At 44.5% G+C, this 27,212-nt stretch overlaps 1 protein-coding gene across 1 annotated transcript in view; it reads left to right on the top strand.

Moving 5' to 3' along the window:
- DNAH9 (dynein axonemal heavy chain 9) overlaps positions 1-20,162 on the top strand; it is a 293,377-nt gene extending 273,215 nt beyond the window's left edge. The window contains exons 66-69 of the mRNA XM_084838397.1: positions 833-1,003; positions 5,334-5,516; positions 8,014-8,403; positions 18,473-20,162. Of these exons, the coding sequence (XP_084694523.1) occupies positions 833-1,003; positions 5,334-5,516; positions 8,014-8,403; positions 18,473-18,700 (972 nt within the window). The 3' untranslated portion in view covers positions 18,701-20,162. The remainder of the gene's footprint in view (positions 1-832; positions 1,004-5,333; positions 5,517-8,013; positions 8,404-18,472) is intronic.
- The last annotated feature ends 7,050 nt before the right edge of the window (positions 20,163-27,212 follow it).

The raw sequence follows: 27,212 nt of genomic DNA, 5'->3' as shown, positions 1-27,212 counted from the left end.
GCTGAAGGCATTTTATTCAGCTTACTCAAGTTTGTTTCTGATCTCATAGCCATATGAGAGAGCAAGTTAGGAATGCAGAGTTCTAACACTAATTTGCCACTTTTGCTGGTGGGTGGTCCTTTTTTAGATGAGAGCTGGAACACTGAAGAGCCCAGTTTAATGATAATGTGACAGTTCATCATACACTCATTCAGTTCACGCATGGATGGAAGAAGCATATTTGTTTCTCCAACCAGAGCAGACATAGTGGAAAAATTGCACCTGTTTGCTCAAAAGGACTGTCAGGCTGCAATCGTGTACACACTTACCTGGGAGTAAGTCCCATTAAAATCAGTAGGGCTCAGTTCTGAGTAGACATGTGTAGGATTGTGCTGGTGGTGTTCATTTAGCTTTTGTTCAGTATGCTCCTGATCTTGGATAGCTATTTATTGAATCATCTTCTGTTTCTTAAGGGAAGCAGGGAGATGCTGATGACAGGATATGTAGAGTGAGCCTAGTTTTGTTTTGGATAAGTGAACTTGGGACCCCCCCTTGGTGACAATTTCATATTTCCTAGCCAAGAGGTGAGATTTTTACTGCCAAGGCACACACCAAACTAAGTAAAAAGATGGCTCCCTGTTGGAAATTCATAGCAAGGCTTGGATATAACAACTGCTAATTTTGGTTTGGCTGGAGCTGGTCTGATTATTCATACAACATAATTGCCAACTCCAGTGTTGGCTCCCTAGTGGCTCAGTAGTGCTATGGGTGATTGAGAAGCATGTGTCCTATTGACAGAATTGTGTGTTATATCTGATACCTTGCTGACTGTAGATACGGTTTTACTGCTCAGTATATAGATGATGCCTTGCCTGCCGAGTCTCCGTACCTTTATGGCCTCCACCCCAATGCAGAAATTGGCTTCTTGACCCAAACCTCAGAAAAGCTCTTCCGCACGGTTTTGGAGCTGCAGCCTCGCGACACCAACCTTGGAGAAGGTGCAGGGGCCACCCGGGAAGAGAAGGCGAGTATGGGGACCGTGCTGGAAACTGAGTCATCAGCATTTAGCTAACGTTGCCTTATTTGATTTCCCTTTAGTCCAAATAGTGCTCAGGTCATGGTAAGCTCACACAGCCAATTAAGCTTTAGCTAGGTGGTAGGCATCCTGACAGCCATAATGGGTACCAGGGAAGGCCTTGAAATTCTACCCGTCTAGGACTGGGGTTATCACCCTTTGGGGATGTTGTAGGAAAAAATGGCTGATGACCTCTGCTGTCATCCAACAGAAATAATGGTGGAACTACATGTTGGCTGTCCTACAGAAGGGCCAATTCAACACTTTATTACATGGCTGAACTGGACTTCCTCTTGGATCACAGAGGGAGCTCATCCAGCTGGTGGCTTCTCACCTTTCTGGTTTGCTGCTGCAATGCGCAATGAGGAGAATGGGGAAGTGTCCTGGGGAAAGGCAGGTACTTTTTCCCTGACACACCCCTGCAGGGAGCTCAGCAAGGCAGCCAGGCAGATCTCAGAACTCACACTGGTCCATGTGCCAGCTGTGCAGGTCTGCAGGAGCTGGAACACCCTAACCCCCTGAACTGTGGCACGGTGATAGTGACACCATGCTCCCATTCCCCCAAAAGAAAGCAGTCATACCAAGCTCAAAAAGCAAATTTCAGGCATGTAGTTTCATTCCCCTTTCCTCTATCTTCCTCAGTCAACTCTCTCTTCTTCCCACAGTATCAGTTCATTGAATACTTTTCTGCTGGAAAAGAAAAACTCTCTCTTTCTCTCTGCAAGTTGTCTTAAGTTCCCTTAACGAAACTTTTACTTCATTAAAATCCCAGTCAAGGACTTAAAAGGTGTAGAAAGGTCAATATTACTAAGTTGGCTATGTGCACCTTTTCTGTTTGTAATTCATGGAAGATTGAGGATCTGCCATTATATCCTGCTCGTTATGTTCGGAAGCTAGAATTTAAGTGGTTGACACCAATCTTCGGCAAATTAATTCTTTAACTTTTTACAGCCAAGACTGTTCATCTTCTAGGTGGTAAAGGCTTTCAAACTCCTACACGTGTGGCCTCTTTGGCTATGACTACAGCCAAAATCAGACTGAAATGATGTAACACACATGGTCACATACAATCTGAGCTTTTGGTGAAACATTCAAATTACTATCTCACCCTGGGGGAAGATGGGTCAAGTGACCCAGTGTGCTGATATATTAAAAGTGGCATCTGAATTGGCTGACAGATTCCCTGAATTCCAGGCTTCAGTTAGAGCGTTATGATAACAGTTTAGGATTAATTTTTAGATTGTTGTTAGTACTTAGTTGGATGTGCAGTTAAATTGTGGGCAGTGGGATTCAGTACAGTCTCAAATGGAATCTGAGACAAGGCAAACAGATTCACTTCTAAGGAGGTGCCACGCAAACAAACAGTTACTGAAATTTCTTTTTTCTTACTGAAATTTCTCCCCCCGCTTTAAATTCCTCTGATATTTCGCCAGAGGAGGAGCCTCCAAATTTCACTGTATGTGAAATCTGGGGGCTGGCCTCATGGGGGATTTGCTGCGAATTGGGAGCATTTCGAGGTTGTTCAAGGCACATGATATTGTGGCCATTCCACAGACACCCCAGAGATTTCCAGTGGAGAAGCTAGATTTTAAGGGACTACTTTTACTCCATTTTATTTCTTTAATTTGTGTTCCCCCGCTTCTGGTGCTGTGTGCCCCTATCTTCCACATTTACTTTGGCATGATAGCCCTGCCCAGGGGTGTGTCTTTCATCTGGCCATGAACTCACTGATCCTTTCCAGCCTTCAGAATCTCCCGGCACTCCCATTTCACAAGTGGGAGTGGCCTCCATGATGATGCACTTATCTGATGTTTGCATTACTTTTCTTCTTCATTGTTGTGTTAAATAGCATTTTCTATATTGTGTAAAGTTGCTTCTTTGATGTTATGTAAAGTCACTTCGCTGATCCGGCAAGGTCTCAGGAGTCTGTCATTGCAAGTAGGGAGAAAGTGCCCAGAGAAGGAGAAAGGGGTGTGTAAGCAATAACTCCATGATAGTTTGCTGGAATGGTGTGAAATTGGGAGTGGATGGGATGCTCTCGGGGAGCCTTCAGATGCTGCACTCAAGAACTGGGGATTTTGGCTTCTCAAGGCAAAAGTTTGCACATTGGGGAGCAGTGGAGAGTGGAATAACTCCGTGACAGTTTGCTGGAATGGGGTGAAATTGGGGGGGGGGATGCTCTCAGGGGATGCTGCACTGGAAAACTGGGGATTTTGGCTTCTCAAGGCAAAAGTGCGCACATTGGGGATCAGGGGAAAGAGGAATAACTCCACAGCAGATTGCTAGAATGCTGCAAAATTGGGGTAGGTGGGATGCTCTCATCAGGATCCTTCAGATGCTGCACTCAAGAACTGGGGATTTTGGCTTCTTCAGGAAAATCTGCACACATGGGGAAAAATTAGTTGCTCTCCATTCATAATAGTGTAGTAGCAGCAGGGAGCCTGGTCAGGAGTGGGGAAACAAGTCTCTCTCATTGGTTGAGCAGCCCCTGCCCGTTTGATGACATTCAGTTCTACTCTCCCCCATACCACCCAGAAGTATGTTCCCTTGAAGCACTGTTTGACCCATGAAAAGCAGATTTTAAAGATGCAGTACACTCGGCTTTTCTTGCTTCATGTGTCCCTGACAGACCAAAGCTGATTCCATGAAGATCTGGATAATACTCCAGGGCACTTCTCATTCCGTTATCCTGAAGATCCCCCGCCCCCGCCGCCCCAGTTGAGTGCGCTCAACTTTCCTAAGAAATTTTGCTAGAGTTACAGAAACTTTCCCAACTTGCTTCAAAATGCTTTGCCATGTATGCTTGGAGGAAGAACTCCAAAATTCACTTTGTATTTTGCTTAATGTGAAATTTTGTGGATAGCTCTGTTTGCCAGCCTTGTGAAAAAGGGAATGCATGGTGTGTACCACCGTATCTGCTGACTTAGCAAGCTCTCATGCTAAGCTCTCCTCTTTTGCTGCCCTGGAATCTTTACCCTCCTCCTTAAATCATGAGTGGAAATCTACCTGAGAAAATGTTAGCAGAGCAAACGGTTTGTATTTTGGTACAGAAAAGAGCTATTATTCCTTTCAGTGTACATGGAGCACCTTTTAATTCTGGTAGGAGGAAAGCATTTGATAGACCTGTTGTGTTTCTGGTTTGTGGTTGATAGATCTGACTGATGACAAGTGGCAGGGTTAGGGAGGGGGGACCAGGAATGCATACGTGCAGGGAATATTGTACAGTGCATTGAGGAAAGGACTGGAGCTCCTTCTGACCCATTTAACTGATATATGGATTAAAATAATAGAATCATAGAATAGTAGGGTTGGAAGGGGCCTGTAAGACCATCGAGTCCAACCCCCTGCTCAATGCAGGAAACCAAGTCAGAGCATTCCTGACAGATGGCTGTCCAGCTTCACCTTGAATGCCTCCAGCGTGGGAGAGCCCACCACCTCCCTAGGTAAATTAAATTATATTAATGTTCATCATGAGATCTTCCCAAGTCTGATAGCCATGCTGCTTCAAGGGAACCTTGGGACTGATGGTGTTTTCTTGTCTTGCTTACAGTGTGCTAAGATAATTCACGTTAAAATTCCATTTAAAATAATCTGCCGCATTTGTCAATAATACATGAACAAAATTGCTCATAAATGGTGCAATACAGTATGCTCTGCTGTTTGATTTTTCCTTTTATAGCTTAATCCATCTCACTGAACTATCCTAACCTTAGAATGAGACACAGGAGAGAATCAAAGGCAAAAAAGAAAAGTGAGCTCCTGCATAATGCGTGGCTATTTCTAAATCATCTCTATAAAAGGGAGCCACTTGGAATGCCTGTCAGTATTTAGATTGTAATAGTCTATCAAATGGGTTGATTTAGAGGAGCCAGGCTCGGGTTGGCTCAGTTGTTTTTCAGGAGGAGTAGGTTTATGTATGTGTGCATATGTGTATTTATTTCCATACCGCCCCGTAGCTGAAGCTCTCTGGGCAGTTCACAAAAATTGAAACTTCAAAGTATAGTGTAAAACAATATAAAATATAACAGCTTAAAACTATAATATAGAAGTAGAACCAGAATAAAACCTAGCAACAATGCAGATATTTAAAATACTGATTAAAACATCAGAGCTAAAAGACTAGGATGCTAAAATGCTGGGAAAATAAAAAAGGTCTTCACCTGGCACCAAAAGGAGTACAAGGTTAACTTTCCCAGGGCAACTATGACTCATTGATTATCTTTCCTCTCTTCTACAAGTAGATCTCAGCAACCCCTTATCACCTCTCTTTGGCATGCAGGTGAAGGCACTGCTGGATGACATCCTGGAGAAGCTGACTGATGAGTTTAACATTCCTGAGTTGATGGCCAAAGTGGAAGAGAGGACCCCGTACATTGTTGTTGCTTTCCAGGAATGTGAGCGGATGAACGTCCTTACTAGTGAGATTAGGCGGTCACTGAAGGAGCTGGACCTGGGGCTGAAGGTAGAAGCTCCCCCACCCTTCGTTGTGCCATTTGAAATACGGTCATAGAAATGGGGGAGAAATGACCCAGTTTATATGTTGAAGACCACCAGTAGAAGGCGAGGGACCTGTGTGATTAAACACTGTGTTCTAAAAGAGAACGTGCTATAAAAGGATGCATAGCCTGCAGAAAATAGGCAAATAGCTTGCAATATCAGTATTTTTAAAAACTAACCAAATGATAGGAAAGCATTGCCAGTGGAATCAAATGATGTTAAAGTTGAGGACATTAAATTGATCACAAGATAGAAACAATATATAAACTGCTAGAAGCTGGCAGCCAAAGGTTTGCCTGGTTGTTTCAAATCAATATGTGAAATACAGTTCTTCCCCTGCTTTTTTTTTTTTTGGCCTGCCTAAAGTTGCCAGCTCACAGTGTTATGAGAATAACAGTAGAAACCAAAAATGGCTGAATTCCCCTGTCTGGGTCTCTGGACTGTAACAACCTTTCGGCCCATTGGCTCTCCCCTGCCCCAGAGCCCAGTGTGTAGTAGTGCTCTAGTCCTGCTTTCCCCTTGGCTCCTCTTTCCTTTGACACCATACCCAGGATCCAAAGAACCAGAGAAGTAGTTCCATGCATTCAAGGGGGCTTTGGGCCTGTGTGTTCATAACAGCAGCCTTCCATGCCACATGACACACCCCTTTTTGAGGATAAGGGGAGTTTCAGAAAGTTTTCATGAGGGTCTGGTTCTCAAGGTAGGGCACTCAAAAATCCCACTAGGCCACTACACATCTCCATTCCACATTTTCCCTCCAGTTTGCTGCCTACTTTGAAGTGAGACATTTAGCTGTCCTGTCTCTCAACCAGCCTCCCTAGTGCTCCTTTCCCCCCTGTAACGCACATTACCTTAAGGAGCGCCTCCAGCAACACCAGACAGGCCGCTTAACAAGATCAGCCTCGGATGGCCTTCTCTCTGTCCCATCAGCCAGGACAGCTAGACTGGTGGGGACGAGGGAGAGGGCCTTCTCTGTGGTGGCCCCCACTCTGTGGAACTCCCTCCCTAGGGAACTCCGTCATGCCCCCTCTTTAATGAGCTTCCGTCGTGCATTAAAAACGTGGTTGTTCAGGCAGGCATTTGGGGTGGGTTAGGGTATTTTTTTTAAAAAAAAATTATGGTAAAATTTTATTGTTTTAAATTGTTTATGGTGGGTTGTACATCGCCCAGAGTGGCTGGGTGACCAGTCAGATGGGCGATTAATAAATGTAATAAATAAATAAATAAATACCTCCTGAGCACTGTGAACTTCCTTCAGAGATCATTCTTACCCAGGCACTCTGCACCCACTGTGTACAGAGAATGCATGACTTGGTTTGATCCAGCAGGGCTCCTTTTATGTCCTTATGTCCCATGTCTCCTTGGTCCTTTTCCTTAGCCCTAATTCTCCACTGCCTTACCCTTCCCTCAGGGTCCTTTTCCTCAGCCCTAATTCTCCACTGCCTTACCCTTCCCTCAGGGTCCTTTTCCTCAGCCCTAATTCTCCACTGCCTTACCCTTCCCTCAGGGTCCTTTTCCTCAGCCCTAATTCTCCACTGCCTTACCCTTCCCTCAGGGTCCTTTTCCTCAGCCCTAATTCTCCACTGCCTTACCCTTCCCTCAGGGTCCTTTTCCTCAGCCCTAATTCTCCACTGCCTTACCCTTCCCTCAGGGTCCTTTTCCTCAGCCCTAATTCTCCACTGCCTTACCCTTCCCTCAGGGTCCTTTTCCTCAGCCCTAATTCTCCACTGCCGTACCCTTCCCTCAGGGTCCTTTTCCTCAGCCCTAATTCTCCACTGCCGTACCCTTCCCTCAGGGTCCTTTTCCTCAGCCCTAATTCTCCACTGCCGTACCCTTCCCTCAGGGTCCTTTTCCTCAGCCCTAATTCTCCACTGCCGTACCCTTCCCTCAGGGTCCTTTTCCTCAGCCCTAATTCTCCACTGCCGTACCCTTCCCTCAGAGTCCTTTTCCTCAGCCCTAATTCTCCACTGCCTTACCCTTCCCTCAGGGTCCTTTTCCTCAGCCCTAATTCTCCACTGCCGTACCCTTCCCTCAGGGTCCTTTTCCTCAGCCCTAATTCTCCACTGCCGTACCCTTCCCTCAGGGTCCTTTTCCTCAGTTTATTGCCCACTTTGTGCATGTGCCCCCCCCACACCTTCCATCTCCTTTCTTCTGGGCCCCTTGTTCCTTATTTTAGGAATGACATACACATCTAGGGATTAGCAAGGGGAGGAAATAGGTTAAACGGCTTCAGTACTTTTAACTCATATTTTTCTTATGTCTCTCTTTTTTTAAAGTTTTAAAAAAAATCTAAATATGCCTCTTGATTTAGTTGCCCCAATGTCGTCTCCAATTGTTGGCAAGATGAGCATGAAAGTTTCTGATCCACTGCAAATCCTTCTAACCAAGATATCAGGGCTGATAAATGTGCTGCTTTCACATATTTGCTGAATGCTTTGTATCTCTTGCTTACACATTTTTAGGGTGAATTAACCATGACTGGTGATATGGAGACCTTACAGAATGCCGTCTTCTTAGACACAGTGCCTGAGTCATGGACCAGGAGGGCTTACCCTTCCATAGCTGGTTTGGGCAGTTGGTTCGCTGATCTTCTCAACCGTATCAAGGAGCTGGAGACATGGACGGGGGACTTCTTGCTACCATCTGTGGTGTGGTTGGCAGGATTCTTTAACCCACAGTCTTTCTTGACAGCCATAATGCAGTCCACGGCCCGAAAAAATGAGTGGCCTCTGGACAAAATGACCCTGCAGTGTGATGTGACCAAGAAGAACCGTGAGGATTTCAGCAGCCCACCACGGGAAGGGGCATGTGTCCATGGTTTGTTCATGGAGGGTGCACGCTGGGATATGCAGGTAAACATGAGTATTGGAGGTTTCTTGCAACATGGTAAGTTGCCATGATAAGGGATTGGACTGTTTATTGTTGCCGTGAAACCAAATTCCGGGAATAACGCTAATTTTTTTCTTACACCCGTGGATATTATAGAACCTCTGCATGGCTATGTGATCACAACTGCAGTGTGCAATTGGCTTAGGTCTGCCACTTCTCTGGGGAGAATAAAACCTCACCTCTTGGATACACTACAGTAGTCATTCAGCCAGGGCTGAGAGTGGTATTATGCACACTAACAGGCTCACTCTCCAAGTGCAGAATGGATATCTGCTGTGCCATTCAGCATCCTGAGAGTAAATGCTTTCATTTAAAAATAGCCGTCACAAACTTCTGCAGTTGCATAGAAAAATAACTTTGAAGTGCATGGAAAGCATCAAGTCACATTTTAAAGGGGAGTTAGGGGCTGATCAGTACTTCCATGGGGAGAAGGAGGTGGTAGTGGTGAAAATGGACTCCAGTGCCTTGCCAACCAGTTTTTCCTGGCTCTTGCCTTTGCATTTAAATGATTGCTGAGCCGAATTTGTGTGAATTTCCATTTCTGTGTTGAAATTTTCATGTTTCATTGAGGGAGAACCTTTTTAAAACAAACTGCATGAACACTGGAAATGTTATGCTGCTTTACATCCACCCTGTTGACATTAATGACAACTTTGACTGAACTGTGCGAAAATCCCCTGGGTTTTAAGGCTCCAAGGAGCGGTGCGATCCCTAAGCTTCAGCTCAGGGAAACCCTTAGGCCTTGGGAGCCAAGGGAGCTGTGCAATCCATGTGACTGTAGGCAGGGCTGGAGGGTGGGGCAGTTGCCCATCACATGGGTTTGAGGGAGGACTTACAGACTGTATAGAGGGGCTTTACCTACACTTTAGCTTGGTCAGGTCAGGGACCTTCTCCAAGCTTGATCAAGCAAAGTCAGGGATAGCACAGCTCTTTTGTTCCCAAAGCTTGGGAACCTCCCTGGGCTGTGTCCTATGGGCTAGTTCAGGGTCTGCACAGTACCCTGGAATCTTAAAAATGGGACTCTGGAGGCTTTTGTAGACTTCCTTCTAGCATCCAGGACTTGAATGAAAAGGAGACAAAATGTGGAGAAGGCAGTCGAAAGCACACCTGAAAAATGGAGTGCTTTAAGACACCACCAAAAATGACATCAAAAAGAACTATTTTGGCTCCGCTCTAATTTATACAATCTCATGACCCTTTTATTTTTCTTTCCCCCTGCCCGCCAGCAAATCCTGGCAGTTGCCTTCCAAATTCTTCGAAAACCTGGGCTTTGAAGGAAATTAGGCAAAGTTAATTTGCACAATTTACTCTGATATCAGAATTTGCATTTCTGTGGTGTGTGGTTTGTGTTATGCTTGCTGCAGAATTGGGATTTCTCCCCCTCTCTTCTTGGCACAGAGGACCCACAGTGCTGCCAAAAGGAGCAGCTGGTGCTGTCAGCCTTGAAGCTAAAAGGCTTAGTGGCTCTTCTTCCATAATGGATGGCTTCCAAATTCATGGGTTTCTTTTATTCCCTAGCCATGGCCATTTCAAAGCACCAGAGGTCAGAGCCATCTTGTTGGTAGGTTTATTGACCCTGCAGGAGCCCCAGCAGAGAATGAGCCAAGTCTGAAGCAGGGGGGTGGGAGGGCAGAGCACCTATAGAGCTTCCAAGAAGGCATCGGTGTCCACTGAACAGAGCTGGTCCTGGAGTGATTGGCACTGGGTGTGGCTCTCATTTCCCTCCATATTCCTATAAATAGGGCAAGGTGATTGAGGGGAACACACCTGTCCATCCCTGGCAGGACCTGTGTTATTGCTGCTCCTGCCCAGCTATGGAAAGGAGGCATCCAGAAAGAATGCAGCAAATAAGAATGCAGAATGCAGTAGGAGCCCGGTAGAGTAGCAGGCAGAAGACCAGCCTCCTCAGGATGGCTTTCTCAGGCTGTTTGGCTTGTTGGTAGTATTTTTCACAAATAGGACTGCACCCAGAAACACCTTCCTTCAGGCAATCTCTGCTTAGCTGTATCCGGAAGCAGCTTCCCCTCAGGCACAGAATTTTCCACTTCAGTAGAAGTCCACTTGGGGGAATCAGAGGACGGCTAACTAGTTTTTGACCTATAGCTAGTAAATCAGCACAGGGGTGGGCAGACTGCACTGCAAGGAGGCTCTGACTCCTCGGATGAGTTGGTGGGTTTGTCAGGGGGCCCGTCCTTCAAGGTCCACTGTTGCCAAAGGGCCTTGTGTAGCCTTTCTGGGGATGTGGGGAGTGCCTATGGAAGTGCTGGAGTCAGGGGGTCTCATGGAATCTTCAACAGAGGGGGAGATCTCCTGGCCTGGGCCCAGGTCAGGCATGACAGATCCCAGTGGAGTAAGCGTGTTGCAGTTTTTTTGCATCTTATTTTGCCTGCTGTTGTTCCTCCACTGTTCTTTGTGTATACCTTGTCCATATGCATTTCCTCCTTTGGGGACAAACAGATCCTCAAAACTGGCGGGAAGGTGGCTGGGACCTGTGGACTTGTGGGATTTAGAAGGAGTCAGGGCTGTGCAATGCCAAACACACACGCATGCACGCACGCACGCACACACCAAATTAAGCATTTTCTGTTATTATTTTGGTGTGGATATGTTGAATAGGTAAAAATGTGGAAACTGGGCTATATGTGCCACGACAATGGCCAAGATGAGGGGAATTGTTAGATGTTTGTCCAGCCAAGTATAATACAGTATATGTCATGGTAGGGCCACCGCTAGCCCACAGGCCCTAATCCAGCCCATGGAAGCTGCCCATCTGGCCTGTGGAGGTTTGGGCTCCTCTGTGAGCCCCTTGCCAAGCTCAACCCCCTGGCCTGAAGGCTCCCTGGGGCTTTGTGAGGAGGCAAGGAGAGGAATCTCCTTATTATCACCAATCTGTGATCAGCGATAACTAGGGGATTCCCGTGCACACTGCTCCCCTCCCAATGGAGGGCGAGTGATACACAGGCAAATCCCCTTGTTATATCCAGTCGCAGACTGGAAATCATATACTTGTATCTACACTACACCTGATCACAAAGTGACTAGCTTGGAGTCATCAGCCCTGCAGTTGTGGCAGCACGATATGGGGACTTAACAGGCACCTCAAACTGGAGCTGCCAGAGCTATTTTCCAATGCATTCCCTGTAAGTTTGTCTCTCTCTGCTGCAAAATGCTAAGCAATAATAATAATGGCATTCCCTCTCTGTGCCTGAACAATTTTTTACGACAGCAAAGGGATATAAAGACACTTCTGTGCTGAAACGGGCCCATTGATTCTGCGTCCAAGGCCATCTGTTAGCTACGTGTGTATTCTTGTGGGGACAAGTGCAGATGCCAGTATAAAGAATTATCAGCTCTGCTATATGCATTCAGTTTTTCTAGGTTGCATATCCATGGAAAATTAATCCTTTGGTAAGAACATGAGCTTTGAAGTTCAGGGTAATCACTTTGGGCTTGGAGAGCTATTCCACTTCAGAAAAGACACTCCAAAGACAGCTGTCCTCCTGCTGCCCTGTACTCAGATGAATCTTCTGTATTTATGTGCATGTCTGTATTATTATGTGGGTGGCTTCCATTTATGAACCATTCCATTTATGAACCAATCTATAACTGCCTCCTATTCAACAAAAGAAAACCAAATAGATTTTATAAGGGCCTAAATTCCCTGCTAGTGTAAATGTTGTTAGAGGCAGACCAATTATGTGCGCAGACAACCTTGCCCCATATTGTAGAAAAGACCTTATTCCGATGAGGAATGGCTGAAAGATAGTTCAGTTTGGCATCGACTGCTCCATTTGGGCCTCTTTCCTCTTCTCTTGTTGCTTAGTTTTCCACCGACGGCAGAGAGCAGGATTTCTTAGGCAAGACATTTGGTAAAGCCAGGCACTGAGGGATGCAGCAAGGGCATTATCATGGGAGGAGGGAATCTTTGTGGTGGATTTATGCTAAAGGCATAAATAACACATGAAAATTCTCCAGGAGGAGAAGTGTTGAATAGCCTAAACCGTCAAGCTCTATATATCACAATCCTGTCTAAATGCCTCTTTCACACAGTATGTGTTTGGTGTGTGCTTATAAAATGTAATGTAATATACGTGCACAACAAACATGGGTTTGAAAATGCATCTATTATATAGGCACATATGCCAATGGGCTGGGATTTGCATGTCTCCCCGCCACCAAAGGTACATGCAGTGGCAAACATATGTTTGCTGACATGTAATGTGTGAAGCTGCCCTAAAAAGCAGGCCAGGGAGGGGGAGCAGGCCAGGTTGACTTCCGCATCAGCTAAATGGTCAGAGTACTTCTAAAGATACATCTATATGAAGTACTTTTCTTGGCACCAGGTATGCTCAACCAGTGAATCTAATTCTCAAAAGCCACATGGCATCCTTAGCGTATGGCAGAACTATACATTATACATGTAATTCAAGTCCTATTCAGGTATTCAGAAATCAGAAGCATGGAGGGGACACAGGGACATGCACTCTGGGCTTGCCCTCTTCACCCCCAACTTCCCCATACTGACCTCTCTTGAGGCCTTCCCCATCAACACAGGGAAGTCATCAGTGGAGGAGGCAGGGCTGGAGCACGCATTCCTGTCTCCTCCCCATGCTATGGATTTCCAAATGTATGAATAAAGCTTCACATGCTTTTGGGGAGCAGCCTGGAGCAGAGAAGTGGGGTTCACAAGGATAGTTTTATGCCCATGACACTGCAGAGGAGGGGAGGGAGAAAGCGATTTGGGAGGTAATTCTCCATTCCCCATTGCATCGTTCTCAAATCCAAATCGCCTCTTCCCAAAGCTTCTTTTCCCTACTAGAAGTGCCTCCCAGGGTTTAGTTAAAGACATTTGTGTGTAACATGTAGTTGAGTTCTTAAACCCACACTTCTGTCTCATTCCTCTCCCAAGGTACATAGTCACCAAAGCGTTCTTTCAAGGTAAATTGTACTTGCTTTTTTGAGGGCTTCGTCCTATCCCTAGGTTACTATGAGTGCACAGAATAGGGAGTGCGTAGCCTGTTGGCAGAAAGCTAAACTGGCCACATTTCTAAGGCCATGGACCCCTGGAGTTTTCATGAGTCAGTGGCCATGCTAGCTGAGCATGATGGGAGTTGCAGTCCAACACATCTGGAGGGGGGCACTGGTTTGGGAAAAGCTGGTGTAGTGGATCAGTGTTGGACTTTGACGGGGGGAAGGGTCAGGTTCAAATCTTCACTAGCCACGAACTTCACTGGGCGACCATTGGAGAGTCACAATCTCTCAGCCTAACTGGCTCTACAAGGTGGTTGTGACTATGAGGATAAAATGGGGAAGACCCCAGGTACACCACCCTAAGTGCCTTGGAGGAAGGGTGGATTTCATATGTAATATGAATTTTAAGATGTGTTTTATCCTTGTCCTATCATAGTTTTATTGTTTTAGTTCAGCCTTCCCCAACCTAGTGTCCTCCAGATGTTTGTAATGCAACATTGGCCATGCTGGCTGGGAATAATGGGAGTTGCAGTCCAACTCATCTGGAGGGCACCTGGCTGGGAAAGGCTGTTTTAGTTCTTTGTTGTTTTACCACTTAGCTTTTGTTTTGTTTTGTCATATTTTCTATAATTTTGTTGGATGCTTTAATTGACAGTTTCGTAATCTGTGTTGGTAGCTGCCTTGGAAATTTTATGCTGAAAAGTAGGATAAAGATGTTTTAAATAAAATAAATGTTGCTGTGCCAGGCCCTGACCAAGAATTCTTTTCGTGCTGATTATTTCAGCACAGAGAGAGTACGTGTGTACAGGCATACACCTCCCCCCAGCACACATATATACCTATACATTGAATGATATTTCCAAGCAGCAAAAATGGTTGTTTCCAAGTTAAAAGTTTCTTTGATCAACAGGGAGATAAACATGCAAATAAAAACATGAATTAATGCTACAGAGCGATCTGAGAGAGATTGAAAACACTGTCAGTCTAAATATAGTGGGGGAAATTTCATAAGGAATTGATTTATTTTGTTCCTCTCAAACAACAGGGCCCCTGTTCAAAAGACACTTTAAAAAATTAAGGTTGAACTGCAAGTTGAAATCAGTTGCGAGCCCGGCTCCCAGAAGAGATGTTGTTGCAAAGATTATGTAATGTTTACCTGCTGCTTTGGAAATCTTAAGCTGTGCTGGCACTATCTATGATCAGAATTACCTTAATTTAACAGTGTACATATTGCTGGTGTTGTAAAGAGTTCACGATTGTTTACTATTGTATGTGTCTATCTGAATGCAAAGTATTTTCTTTCAAATAAAAAACTGATCAGAAGGTTACATTTGATATAAACCCCTCATTACTGTGTAGCACAAATGTAAGGATATTAGGCCTAATGTGTAATGTGAATCTCCAGTGAAAGTTAACTCCCATAGCACATAAAGCTTTTCTCCTTATTTTCTGAGAAAGGGCAGGAGGGCAGCCATTATCTTCTGGGGTATCCTCTCTCAGCTGCTAGGAGGCAGGGCCAACATGATGAGTGACTCCTCCAGCCAGGTAGCAGGGTTTCAGCAGGGCTTCTTATGAGCTTCTTATCTGCTGATCTTTAAACTTAATAGAAAAGAAATCTGAACTGTAACTTTTTATTTTTCTCTTGTCTTCTCTCCCCCACCCTGACATGTCCTAGCCAAAGATGGGTCCCTCACAGTTTTGTGTGTGTGTGTGTGTTTCAGTAGTACATACTGCCCGCTAGAAAATTAAGGGTGGAAGCAGGGAGACCCTGCCTCTTCCAGCCCTCTCTCCCCAGCAGCTGTATTTTCCCATAGAAAGGCCCAGCGTTCTAGGGAGGAAGCATGGGCTGTTTTAGGGTTGTGGGTGAACCATCCTTTTACCAGAATGGTTTGAAAGGCTGCTCACTGCAAAGTGATCCAGCCCAGCTAGGAGAAAGGTGGTATATCACTCGGTAAAAAAGCTGTATTCACTGCCATAATTGGTCATCGAGGGCCTCAGAGTTCTGTCCGGTTTCAGCACTATTCCCCACAGCAGTTATTCCTTAAAAGGGTGAGAGGGGCCCAAAGGACACATGTGTCGAGAGAGTAGAGGCTGCATTGTGCAAACATGTTGAGGTTTCAGCAGCATTTCAGGCTTCACCTGAGCTAACTACCAGTGTGCAGAAGAGATTGCCTCTGCAGAGCCTAACTCTCTCACATCCATAAGGATGGCCTAAAAATATTTTTTTCTATTGGCAGCCTTATTGCCTGATTTCTCCCTGGTCTAGAAGACATCTAGGGCAATGTTGTCTAACTTAGTGGCCAGATGTGACATCTGATTACAAAGATGGGATGTAGGCACAGGATTGTAGGCTACATTGGTGAGTGCTCAATTCTCAGGCTCAAAACTCTTCGGGGATCCTCTACAACAGGGCTGGGCAATTGGTGACCCTCTAGATGTTTTGGCCTAAAACTCTCATCAGCCCTTGCCAGCATAGCCAATGGTGAGAGATCATGGGAACTGTAGGCCAAAACATCTGGAGGGCCACAAGTTGCCCAGCCCTGCCCTAGAAGCTATCCTGGCAGAGACCAAGGGCAAGAAGAAAGCTCTCCCCTCAGCAAAGAAGGAGTGTAAGAAAACTAGGTCCAGGCAGTCATTTCAGACATCCAAGCAAACCTACAGGGTCAGGCTAGTGAACAAGTTGAAGACCAAGTGGTCACACACCAAATAAGCAGGGGAAGGATCATCCCAGTCAACTTCTGGAACTCCAGCTTCCTCCTACTTTCTCTCCAAACAAAAAGGGAACAAAAAGCCCACCCCAATAAGACACCAGGCAACCCTCCACATCCTTGGCCATAGGAGGCTGTAACATTCATTTTGAGGACCAATGGTTTCAGATAACCATGGACTCATGGGTAAGGGAGATGGTTTCTCTTGGATGTGCCTTGGAGTTCACCTGAAAATTGGGGGACAAGTTTCTGGCCTCACCAACATCCTAAGCACCATGGCTGCTATTCACCATCTGCAGGATATAGCCTCCACAGATTCAAGATGGACGTCTGCTAATAAGAGGGAAAAGGAAGTGCTCTGGATAGGGGCAGCATACTGACAGTGCTGGAATCCCTGGAAAATAAGCTAGGCAAAGCATTCAGTACTAACATCCTAAAAAGGATTGTATCATGTGAGCTTATCAGGCATGGAACAAGGTGACGCTACAAGGAATTTCAGCAGATTTCTTGAGGGGTGTGGCAAATTTTGCTTCATACTGGGATTTGTCTTCCCTGGATGAGACTTGCCAAGCAGCAGCATGGGCATTGGTTCACACATCATGATGCGTTACAAGGCAGATGCATTTGCATCTGTAGATACAACATTCGGATGGCAGATTCTGTAAAGTGCTCTATATCAGTAAGAAGTCACAGTCTGATGTTAGGCACGCTCTTATCTTGCTTGAGACTGCTGTTATCAGTAGAAGCTGGTGGCTCTGATGCCAGTGGGGCAGTGAATCTACTCCAGGTTTCAGTCAGAACGCTAAAGCACCTTGGATAGCTCCCTTAGAGTTCTGACTGGCTCTGATTGAAACCCATAGCGGATTCACTGCCCCACTGACATCTGAGCCACCAACCTCCACTGGCTGTTGTGTATCCCAAAGGATCATGACTGGCCTCTTGCCCTTCCACAGAGTAAACAGGAATGTTATTCTTCCCATATATTCCTGTTCTTAGGGAAGGCAGGAGGGTCATCCCCCACTGCTCAGGTGTTCATTTGGTTTGCCTGATCGCTCTGAACAGTAGGAATATGTGGGGAGGTAGGTGAGGCCCCCTGGCAGGTACTCCTTATGCTTTCTCCTCTAAATAATTTTCAATTCTAGTTTACAGGATTCAACCCAACTGGTGTATACTAGTTCGTTCTTTTTATAGAATTACTATAATGTTAATAGTTTGGGGGGCGAGGTTGTGAGTTCCAGTAGCTTTTTCTGTTCAGGTCCGGGGAAGATGGGGACCCCAAGGATTTAATCAACAAGTTGGCCCTGCCTCCTAGTTAGTGGGAGGGGATATCCCAGAGGATAATGAACACCTCCTTCAAGAACAGGAGTGCATAGTCAGTATAAAATCCCTGTTTCTCCATTAATCTTTGGTTCTTTGTTGCCAGTTCCTCATCCATTTGTTTTCCTATCCTGCTTAGGCAAAGTTGGGTACAATGATTTGGTGGGTCTATGTAGTGGCTTATCTGTTGGCCATATTTTATGTAGTTTTCAGTGCCTCCCAGGCAGTGTAATCTACTAGCTTCCCTGTTGTTCTTTTGATTCTGGTCTCCACTGGCTTAGGAACTGGTATTTGAGTCTAGCTCAAAGCTTGTTGCCTACCCTGTGTTTGTTCTATCAAGATTACTAACAGGTCAGTCAATTGCTAGTACTGCTAACAATGCCAAGGCTCTACTTTCAAGCTAGACACTGCGTGGGAGATCCATGACTGGATCTTTCATTGTTTCGATTTTTTGCTTAAAATCACTTGCAGCAGGCTCCGAATCTGATCAGAGCCACAGCACTGGGGAAGGTGTGCTTAACCTTTTTCCGCCTGCATAATGTTCCTGATTTAAAATGCCTTCCCTGAAGCCTCAGTTAACCCTGCTTAGGGAAAAAAGCAGGTACCTGTCTGTCAGGTCTGGTGCTGAATGCATAGGCCCAAGGCTCAATTTTCCATGCGCTTAATTAAGTTTCGCTCTCTGAGGGGCAACTAACATTTTATGTGGCACTGTTGTATGCAGTGAAGAGGTCATATGATTGCTTTGCCGACTGCTCAACTCACAGTTTATATGATCGTTTACCAAGCCACTTTAAGCAGATTTGCAGTAGCATGGTCAGTGCTGGTTTATGTGGAAAATTCAGTATGCCATGAAGCAATGACATGGCAGCTTCACTGTTTTCCAAACACTGCACAAATCTACTAATGCCACATTCAAGCTTGTCATTTGAACAGAGGCTTGGTAACTGAGGAGACAGAGGCATCTGGGCACAGCAGTACAGATACAAGAAAGGTGGGATTGGCAATACCTCACATTTTTTCTTGCTATACTCCACAGACGGGGTTAATTGCTGATGCCCGGCTGAAGGACCTGACTCCATCAATGCCTATTATTTTCATCAAAGCCATCCCTGTCGACAAGCAAGACACCCGCAATGTGTATCCATGTCCTGTCTACAAAACCCACCAACGGGGCCCAACCTACGTCTGGACTTTTAACCTGAAGACTAAAGAGAAACCTTCCAAGTGGGTTTTGGCAGGAGTAGCACTCCTCCTGCAAATTTAGACTTTGGTTCAAACCCTGTTTTCCTAACAGACTCATCAGAAAAGTCACTATTTCTTAGTTGGCCTTTTTTTGCAGAATGAATTGATGTCCTCACTGGTTCACACATGTGTGTACATCATTCAAAGAGTGTTGACTTGCATATGTGAGTGAGCCATTTCAGATCACACACGTTTCAAATTTAAAAGATTTTCACCCCACCCTTCAAATAAAATTTACCAGGTTGGCTTACCTACAATTAAATTAATTAATAAATAAATACAATATATAACAGATAAAATTTTAAAATAGCAGGTAAAGGGAGCATACAAACCAATCTGCTTGTGGCTGGAAGTTCTTAAAAGGCCTGGGGGAAATGAAAAGGGCCTTTGTCTGGTACCAAAAAGATGGCAAAATAGGCACCAGGTGAGCCTCCCTGGAGAGAGCATTCCATAGACAGGGTGTCACCACCTAAAAGTCCCTTTCGCCAGTTGTCCCTACCATACCTCTTTCAGCGGGTGCACCCAGAGAAGAGCCTCGGACTATGGCTTTAGGGAATGGGCAGGCTGATGTAAAGACAGGCAGCCCTTTGGGTATCCTAGTCCCAAGCAATGAAGAGTTTTAAAGTTCAATATCAGTACTTTACATTGTACCTGAAGGCAGCACAGAACAGACAGAATTTTTTTTGTCATCTAAACGTCAGCTCAGACACAGTTTTCCAGTGAAACCCATTCCAGATGTTAAGCTGCAAGTCATCAAGTGTTGAGTAATCAAGTGACACACATGGTCATGTGAACTGCCATCAAGGATGAGTTCATACCATTGTTTGTATTTAACTACAGTTTCTATATATGTATGTATGTACATACAAGAATTGTAGATCTTATCTACAATTAGGGCCACATCTTATGAGAAAATGTCACCATGGGACAACGCAAGGAAAAAGCTGTGTTGTGCTGGCTTTTTCTTACCATAAAAGCTTTTATTAGCTCTTCCAAAGAGGCACTGTCCTGAAAGTGAATTGTGCAATCCATGTTGCAAGATTGATTAGAAGAGGCTGCTGGGCATTGACATTTTGTGGAGGTATAGATACAAATGATGATCCTCCATTGAACAAATGAGTGCTTCCCTTTACTTCAATGGAATCAGTAAGTTACACTGGAGAATGACACAGTGGATTCCCCACACAGAGAGAAGATTAATTCTACTTCAGCTACCCCTGAAAAATGCTTCTCTTGCCAGACAAAGCAAGTTAAAGATTTGCCCTCACGTCATACACAACATATTGAGGCATAAAGGAGCCAAGTCTAACACCTTCCTTTACAGATTGTTCATTTTTACAGAAGAATTACACTCTAGGAATGCTGAGAGGAAGTGGGTTTTCACATATTTGTTAAACAAAGTGAAACCTGTAGTGAGGAAAGTAAACTAAACATTTCAGTGGTTTAAGATCCCCAATAAAATGTTATTTGGGTGGTATTGTCTGCAGATTGTCCGCAAACAATTGTCCTCCTGTTCCTGGCTGCTCACATTTGATGTATGAGGAATGGGAGAGCAGAGTGGGTATTTCTTTAATACATCCCTATCTCATCTTTCTGCCCAGTTTGGGTCCAGCAGGCAATTCACAACCATAAAATTTGAAATAGGATCATCACAGAAACTACAAAACCATGATGCACATTACTGCTAGTTATTACAGCCAGTGTTTTCTGACTACGGGAAAGCTCATATAGATAGTGTTTGTCAATGGCATGAGCCCTTACTTGGCGTTTAGTTTGGATTCTTTTCCAAGAATTCATCACAGAGACTCAAAGGCCCATTTCTGATTATCATATCTGGGTTTAATAAACTGAGATGTGCACAACCCTTTTGCCTGCACATAAAGCACCTTCTTTCCTAAGATTGTAAAAGGAGCCCTGCTGAACCAGACCAAAGGCCAGTCTAGTCCAGCAATCTGTTCACACAGTTAACAGATGGCTGTGGGAAGCCCACAAGCAGGACATGAGGGCAACAGCATCCTCTCGCCTGTGTTCCCCAGCAGCTAGCATACATGGGCACACTGTCTCCAAGACTGGAGGGAATGTTGGGGATGGGAGAATCAGTGAAGCTCGATCTTGTTGAGGTTCTCTGATTTTCACCTTGAAGCTTGGTTCCCCTTGTTTCTGTTCCCAATTGTGAGCTTTTGTTATTGTCTGAATGGGGAAAGAGCACATTTTGGGGTGCATTTTTTAGAGTATGCTCCCGGATGTGCAGTTTTCCCCACTGACTAAAGCATCAAAATGCACATTTCCCGAATGTGAACACAAGCTTGGAAACACACAAGCATTTCCTACATTTTCTTTGAGCAACTTCGCGTTTATTTTTGTTCTCATTTGGGCAAGACTTCCATTTTCTGAAGGAAGCCTTCTTTTCCCTAACAGTTTCCTTGAAACTGCTCGTTAACCATGCTTGTAACCCCTTGGACTTGGTGCTACATTTCCTGACATTCTATATACATTCTACCTGAGCTTCTATTTTTGTGGTTTTGCATAATCTTCAAACATTTTGGAGAGATTTAACTGTTTTGGCTATGTCTTTCAACTTCCTTATTACTATTTCCTTCATTTTAGAGAAGTTTCCTCTTTTGAAGTCAAATGTGACTATACTGGACTTCCTTGGCAATTTTCTACTTAAATATAAATTAAATTTGAAAGCACTGTGGTGACTGCTTCCAGCTGGTTCAATAATACTTCTCACACTCCCTCCTACATTCATGGCACATTATGATTAAACCAGAAAGTCTTCAGGTAACCATAATTTCCTATTTCATCTGAACTGAAAAACCAGTTGTCTGCTTTGGAACAAGTAACGACCTTAAAACATGGTTTGAAGCTGGTTTAAGATCCTGGCTTGTTCTGAATCTGATAATAATAATTTCCTGGTTCAGAGTTCAGACATAATGTGAAACAGTTGTTAATTGAATAGAAGACTTCCTGGTTTAATTGGGGAACATCCAGAAGGGAAGTGATTGTGAGTGCAGGCAAAAGATTTCTGCATATCTTGGCTTACTATGCCAAAATATCATCCAAATTCAGGCAAGGTCCCTTAGAATAAATAATGCAGTGACTGGGTTCACATAACATGATAACTCACACTCGGTGGTTGAGTGTGGGTTGTCGTTGAACCTTGGGTTGTCGTTGAACCATGGGTTTTTGTGTTGTCTGAACCCAGTGTGTTTTCTGCAGGGTGGCTTATTTTTCTTGAACAAGCCACCCTGATAACCCATGGTTTGTTGCTGGATTGTGAACTATGGGTTGTTCATGGTTAACAAGCCATGGTTTGTTAGTGCACCTGGGTTCAGACAACATGATGTTCAACAACAATCCACAGTTCAATGACAATCCACACTCAGCCCATACACAACCACTGCGTGTGGGTTATAGTGTTGTGTAAACCCAGTCTGTAAATGCCTGTAAATGAATAGTTTGGAAATCTTGATATTCTTCTGATGATGATCCATGTATGTTCTTAATGCAAATTTGTCTTTTGGGGACTCTGTTGCCAGCTTAGTTCACCACTCTTTGAATGCCTCCAAGATTCAAAAGCTAGTTCCCTGTTTCATCTGAATGTCTTGTAGTTTATCAGGAATCACAGATGCTATAAGAAACTTCATTACTAAACTTTCTAAGACAATTGCACCAAATGAAAGAAATATCTTTTCCCTGAAATGATCACCAACTGGGCCCCAAACAGGGCTGTCTGGAGGTAGCTGCCCTCAAGGCAGCCTCTCAGTTTTTGGTTACTGCTAGCTGGCTGGGAAGGTGGACTGAGTCAACAGCTATTGACATCTGTGACAGGTGGGCCAATCCAAGGTGGTATCTTGGCTGTTGGGAGTCATCTGCTAATTGGCAAAGCCATCTAGATTGTGTTTGCACTTATGCAAATCCATGGGGTTGATGCACACCCGCCCACATCCGACCTGACTGGTGGTACAATTGCTTTGTTGGAACCTAAATTGCATTGTAAGCAGTGCTGGTACTTGGCCATTTCATGGTACACCATTGCATACTTTGACTCTTCTTTAGTTAAGCAAGAATCTCTAGTGCAGCGAAGCCTTAATACTGCGAGAAGCCATCCTAGCTTTTAGCCACGTGCTAACAAAGGGAACTCTGAAAAAAGGCCTGACAGGGGGCGGGCGGAGGGGGCGGAAATGCCTGCAGTGACTGTAAAATCTACTGCTCAAGAAACTGACTTTTAGCTTCCCCCACCTTTCTGCTCCTTTCTCTCCTCCTCCTCCTTGCTATTGTAAGGAGGAACAGATGGAGTATGCCGGCAAGTGGGGAGATAGGGCAGGGCACACTTATGACTGATTAAACCAAATGGATATGTGATGTACATTGTTATAATTCAGTGATATAGTGAAAATTAAATATAAGTCATTAATAAAGGAACTCATGGCGTAACAGTATAGCGTTGTTCTCTGAAAGTTCTCCACCACAGTTCACCCTGAGTTAAGTAGAAATAGTAAGATGCCTCCTCCACTCTAGGTTTGCCCCCAATCAGCATAGTTCGTAGCATGGTATCTAGCACTGTAGTATTTTGAGTCCCCTGGAATTTTAATTAATGAGATTGTAATATTAAAAGCGAACTCTGGCCTTGTGGATTTAGATAGTTTGGGACTGTCTGCTTCTACAATGCGCTCATGGTATTGATTCAACAGAGCAGCACAACAGAAGATTAGCAGCAGCCCCCCATCGCTGAGGCACTGCTCTTCTGCAAGCGGTGGGTGCTGCTGTCTATCACTGCAGCTCCATACAAGCCTTACAATAATTCGACATCCCCATTAGAATTGCTGAAGGCCTGTCTGCACAACAAGGGCAAAAGTGGGTGGTGTTACTGTGCCAGCCATAGCAATCCCGAGCCAACAGCATTGAACCTTTGCTTTTTTCCAAATATTGGTTATTAGTGCATTTGTACTTAGCACAAAAAGGAATTGAAATTGTTTTCAAAGTTAAGGAAAAGGCACGTACCGGCCGCCCAAAAGTAATGGGGGAGTGACTGTTTTGCAGTGACGTGTAACAGTGAAACTGCAAGCAACCAATGCTGGTTTAAATTCCACCATCAAATGCTGGGTGAGAAAAGGAGAGGTGGGAGGACTGAATGTTCTCTCTCCCCTGAACAGCTGATCTCCACAAATTTAACCTGTCTGAAAGGGCTTCATGGGTGCAGGGCAGATGATGGTGGCAGTGGAGTCAGGAAATGCAGATCAAGGAATGCAGAATGGCCGGGTTTCATCAACCATGATGCCGATTGCCTCATTGACTACTTCTCCACAATGAGATTTGTCTACATGAAGATGCCTGAAGGCAAAGCAGCATGAGGGCAATCCAGTGACGTGGGTAAAAATTAAGGAAAAAACACACCCAGCACCACAGGGAAGGTCCAATGTCACCACGCCAGGACCACTGGTAAGTGGGGAGAGCTTTGCAGGTCCCTCACAAAATTGACAAAGTGCCCCCCCCAACACACACACACAATTCAGCCTTGCTTTCATCAAATACCAGTCAGAGGAGAAGGACCAGCCAGGACCTGGAATGGAAATCTCCAGTCTGTATGCTGATGTCTCTTGTGGTGAGCCAATCAAGGCTGTAACAGAATTAATGGCAGACAGGGCTGTACTATTGTGGTCATGCTTCAGCATGGCTGTATTGCCATGACAACTCATTGGATGGTCTCTGATTTGGCCTAGCTATAAATGCTTCCTGGTCAGGCCTGCGTCTTTGCCTGAAACAAGTCCAGTGTACATCTTCCATATCTGGCTTACCACTGGCATGTATCTTTCCCCAACTTGCCTGTTTCCTTGCCTTCCTGCATCATGTGCCCTTTGGGCACATACCCTAGCTTTAAGTCAATCGAGTGGAAGAGCTTTGTTTTGGATGCTCCTTTCTTCATGATGGCGTGGAACCCAGGTGAAAAATTCCTTGTGTTTGCTGGCATTGCTGCTGGGCGCTGTCTTGGCTGCCTTCAGCCCGGTACTGACAATCTCTGATTGACACCATCCTAACTTCACATCATAGTAGTAACCAGCCATCTTGCTATCCATTTATAATAAGAAACGTGGAAAATGCATTATTTCTTATGGTAATGGCTGTGGCAGCCACCATTCGTGCCACATATATGCCCCTAGAAGTGCTTTATTTTTCAACAGGTGATTTAGGCTGCTTTCCTATACCCACTTACCTGGGTGTAAGCCCCATTAAACTCAGTGGGACCTACGTCTGAGTAGACATGTATAGGATTCCACTCTTAGTCCAATCAGAACTCACAGTCAGACCAGCAAAAGACACTTCAGGCCCACGCACACTGAGCTGATTGAAAATCTAGGCAAGCTCTAAGCAAATTAACCATGACTTCCGAGGGGATGGAGCGGGGGACAGTGCCACATGAGGAGGCACTGCTGCAGCATTGTATCACGTTGGAGTCCGGGGTTCTTTAGGGACAAACGGAATTTATTTCTTAATTTTCTGTCGGGCACTCTCGCACTGAAAATGGCTGTGGTTCCAATCCAAGCTCATTGATGGATAAACGCTATACATAATTTATAGATTATTTGCAACCAAATTCTCAACTACAGGCATGTTTCCTACTGTGCAAGGGCAGCTGTAGCGTCTTTATCCTGAAATTGGCTCTTAGACTCATGCCGTTTGTTTATTATGAGTGGTTTAATAAATGTCTGTAATTGGCCAGACAGTTCAGCACATGCGTTTGCAAATGCACTTAATTTAAAACGTTTCCTGCATGTGCGAGGCCCTTTGTAGAGATCTGAGCAGAGTCTCTATACATAGTCAATAATGCAGTTCTCATCTGTGAATAATGTGTTAGAATGCTGCACTAATGCAGGCTCTTGCTGGTGTAAATGTATTAACCAGGTTTATGAAGCAGGAGCGTTACTAACATGGCAATGTGTGTGATGTATTATATGAACTGTGTACCTCTGTTTCTTGTTACTAGCTTTTACCCTTCAGAATTTACCTCACTTCTCCTGTATCAGTCTCCCTTTCACTTTGGCCTGCAAGCATGATACAACCAGGATATACACCTGGCATGGTGAGCCTATACCTCCTTTAAGGGAACACTAGAAATGTGGCTTTTGTATATGAATTAGGAACAAAGGGAGCTGCCTTATACCAGGGCGGGCTGTCCATCTGTAGGGGGTGTGCATCCACTTAGCTCAATGCCTTCAATATTTCACAGTTCCTGAAATCTCACAGGTCCTAGACATTCACAGGGCTATTTCTTTTCTTCTTTTTTTAAAGTACAAATAAAGTATCCTGCTGGATGCATAGGGACTTCTCTGAACATGTAGAAATCACTGCCATGTTTTTGGAAAGCCCCATTTTGTTTCCAAATGGATATTTGACAACCCAATTCTGCTATTAGTGGGAATGATATATGGTTTAGTGGTTTTGGTTTTGTAGCCAGAAATCAAAATATGTTCCAATGCTAATTGATTATACATTTAGAGTTTGCAGTGTGTCCACAATCATGACTGCTCCTGTCACCCACCTACACTGAAATAGTGTAAAATCTTCTTCTGAATAGATGTTGACTGTTGACATACGTTTCGTTAAAGGTGAAGACTATATCAAGTGGTCCTTAGGGAAACTTGGGAGATTTACCATTCTATTTTTATTCCTCCCCTTTATTCATATTAAGAAGACCATACTGGGTTTTTCCTGGAAGAAATGCAAATCTTTTTAAGGCATTTATGCTCCCTGTTAGATGTGGGTGGAATTTGGGTGTTGTTGTGTACACTTTTACTGTGCTCTGTGTACTTAATGAGCTCTGCAATTAATTACAGTAATAAGATTATTGGTAAGAAGTGGCAGATTTAGAGAAGGATGATTAGATAATTAGAGATAAATTGCTGTTTGTGGGATCTTATTGAATATGTACTGCAGATTGTCTGGCTTTGAAGAGATAATTGAGTCACTGATTAATGAGGGTTCGGCAGCCACCCTGACTATAGCTCCACTCACCTGGATGAGGCTGTGACTGTCACCATGACAAGAAAACAGAATCGAGGAGAATGTTGAATAACTTTACTTTCAAATTGTAATGGTGGATGATGTAGATAAGATGGCTGGGATAGTTAGTCTGTGTTTCAGGATGCTAAGACAACTTTTTGTTTTTACTCCCATCGTTCAGTAGGTTTCAAACTTCATTCAAGAAACCCTTTCCATATTGTCATGTCTGCTGAGGAAGTCTGTGTGTTGCAGAAAATTCTGGAATGCTGTACAGCACATATTTGGATCATGTAGGCATTGGCTAGGCCTGAGGAGCCTCACCATCACTGTGCATGAACTGAGAATATGCCATAGAATACATCATGGACTCTTCTCTGTAACTGCACATTGCAGGGCAGGATTGGTACTGGTGGGCATATTCTCTTTTGGGCAGCTTGTCTTACATCACTGATCTTCTCATTCAGGAAGCACTTGTAAGTTTTCAAGTAACTCTAGGATCTGAAGACTGCAAAATGATGTCACAGGAGACT

Source organism: Heloderma suspectum, chromosome 2 (genome assembly GCF_057233095.1).
Source record: "Heloderma suspectum isolate Gila_16-S chromosome 2, 16-S_ref, whole genome shotgun sequence".
NCBI classification, from domain to species: Eukaryota; Metazoa; Chordata; class Lepidosauria; order Squamata; family Helodermatidae; genus Heloderma; species Heloderma suspectum.
This window is presented reverse-complemented; position numbering and strand designations above follow the sequence as displayed.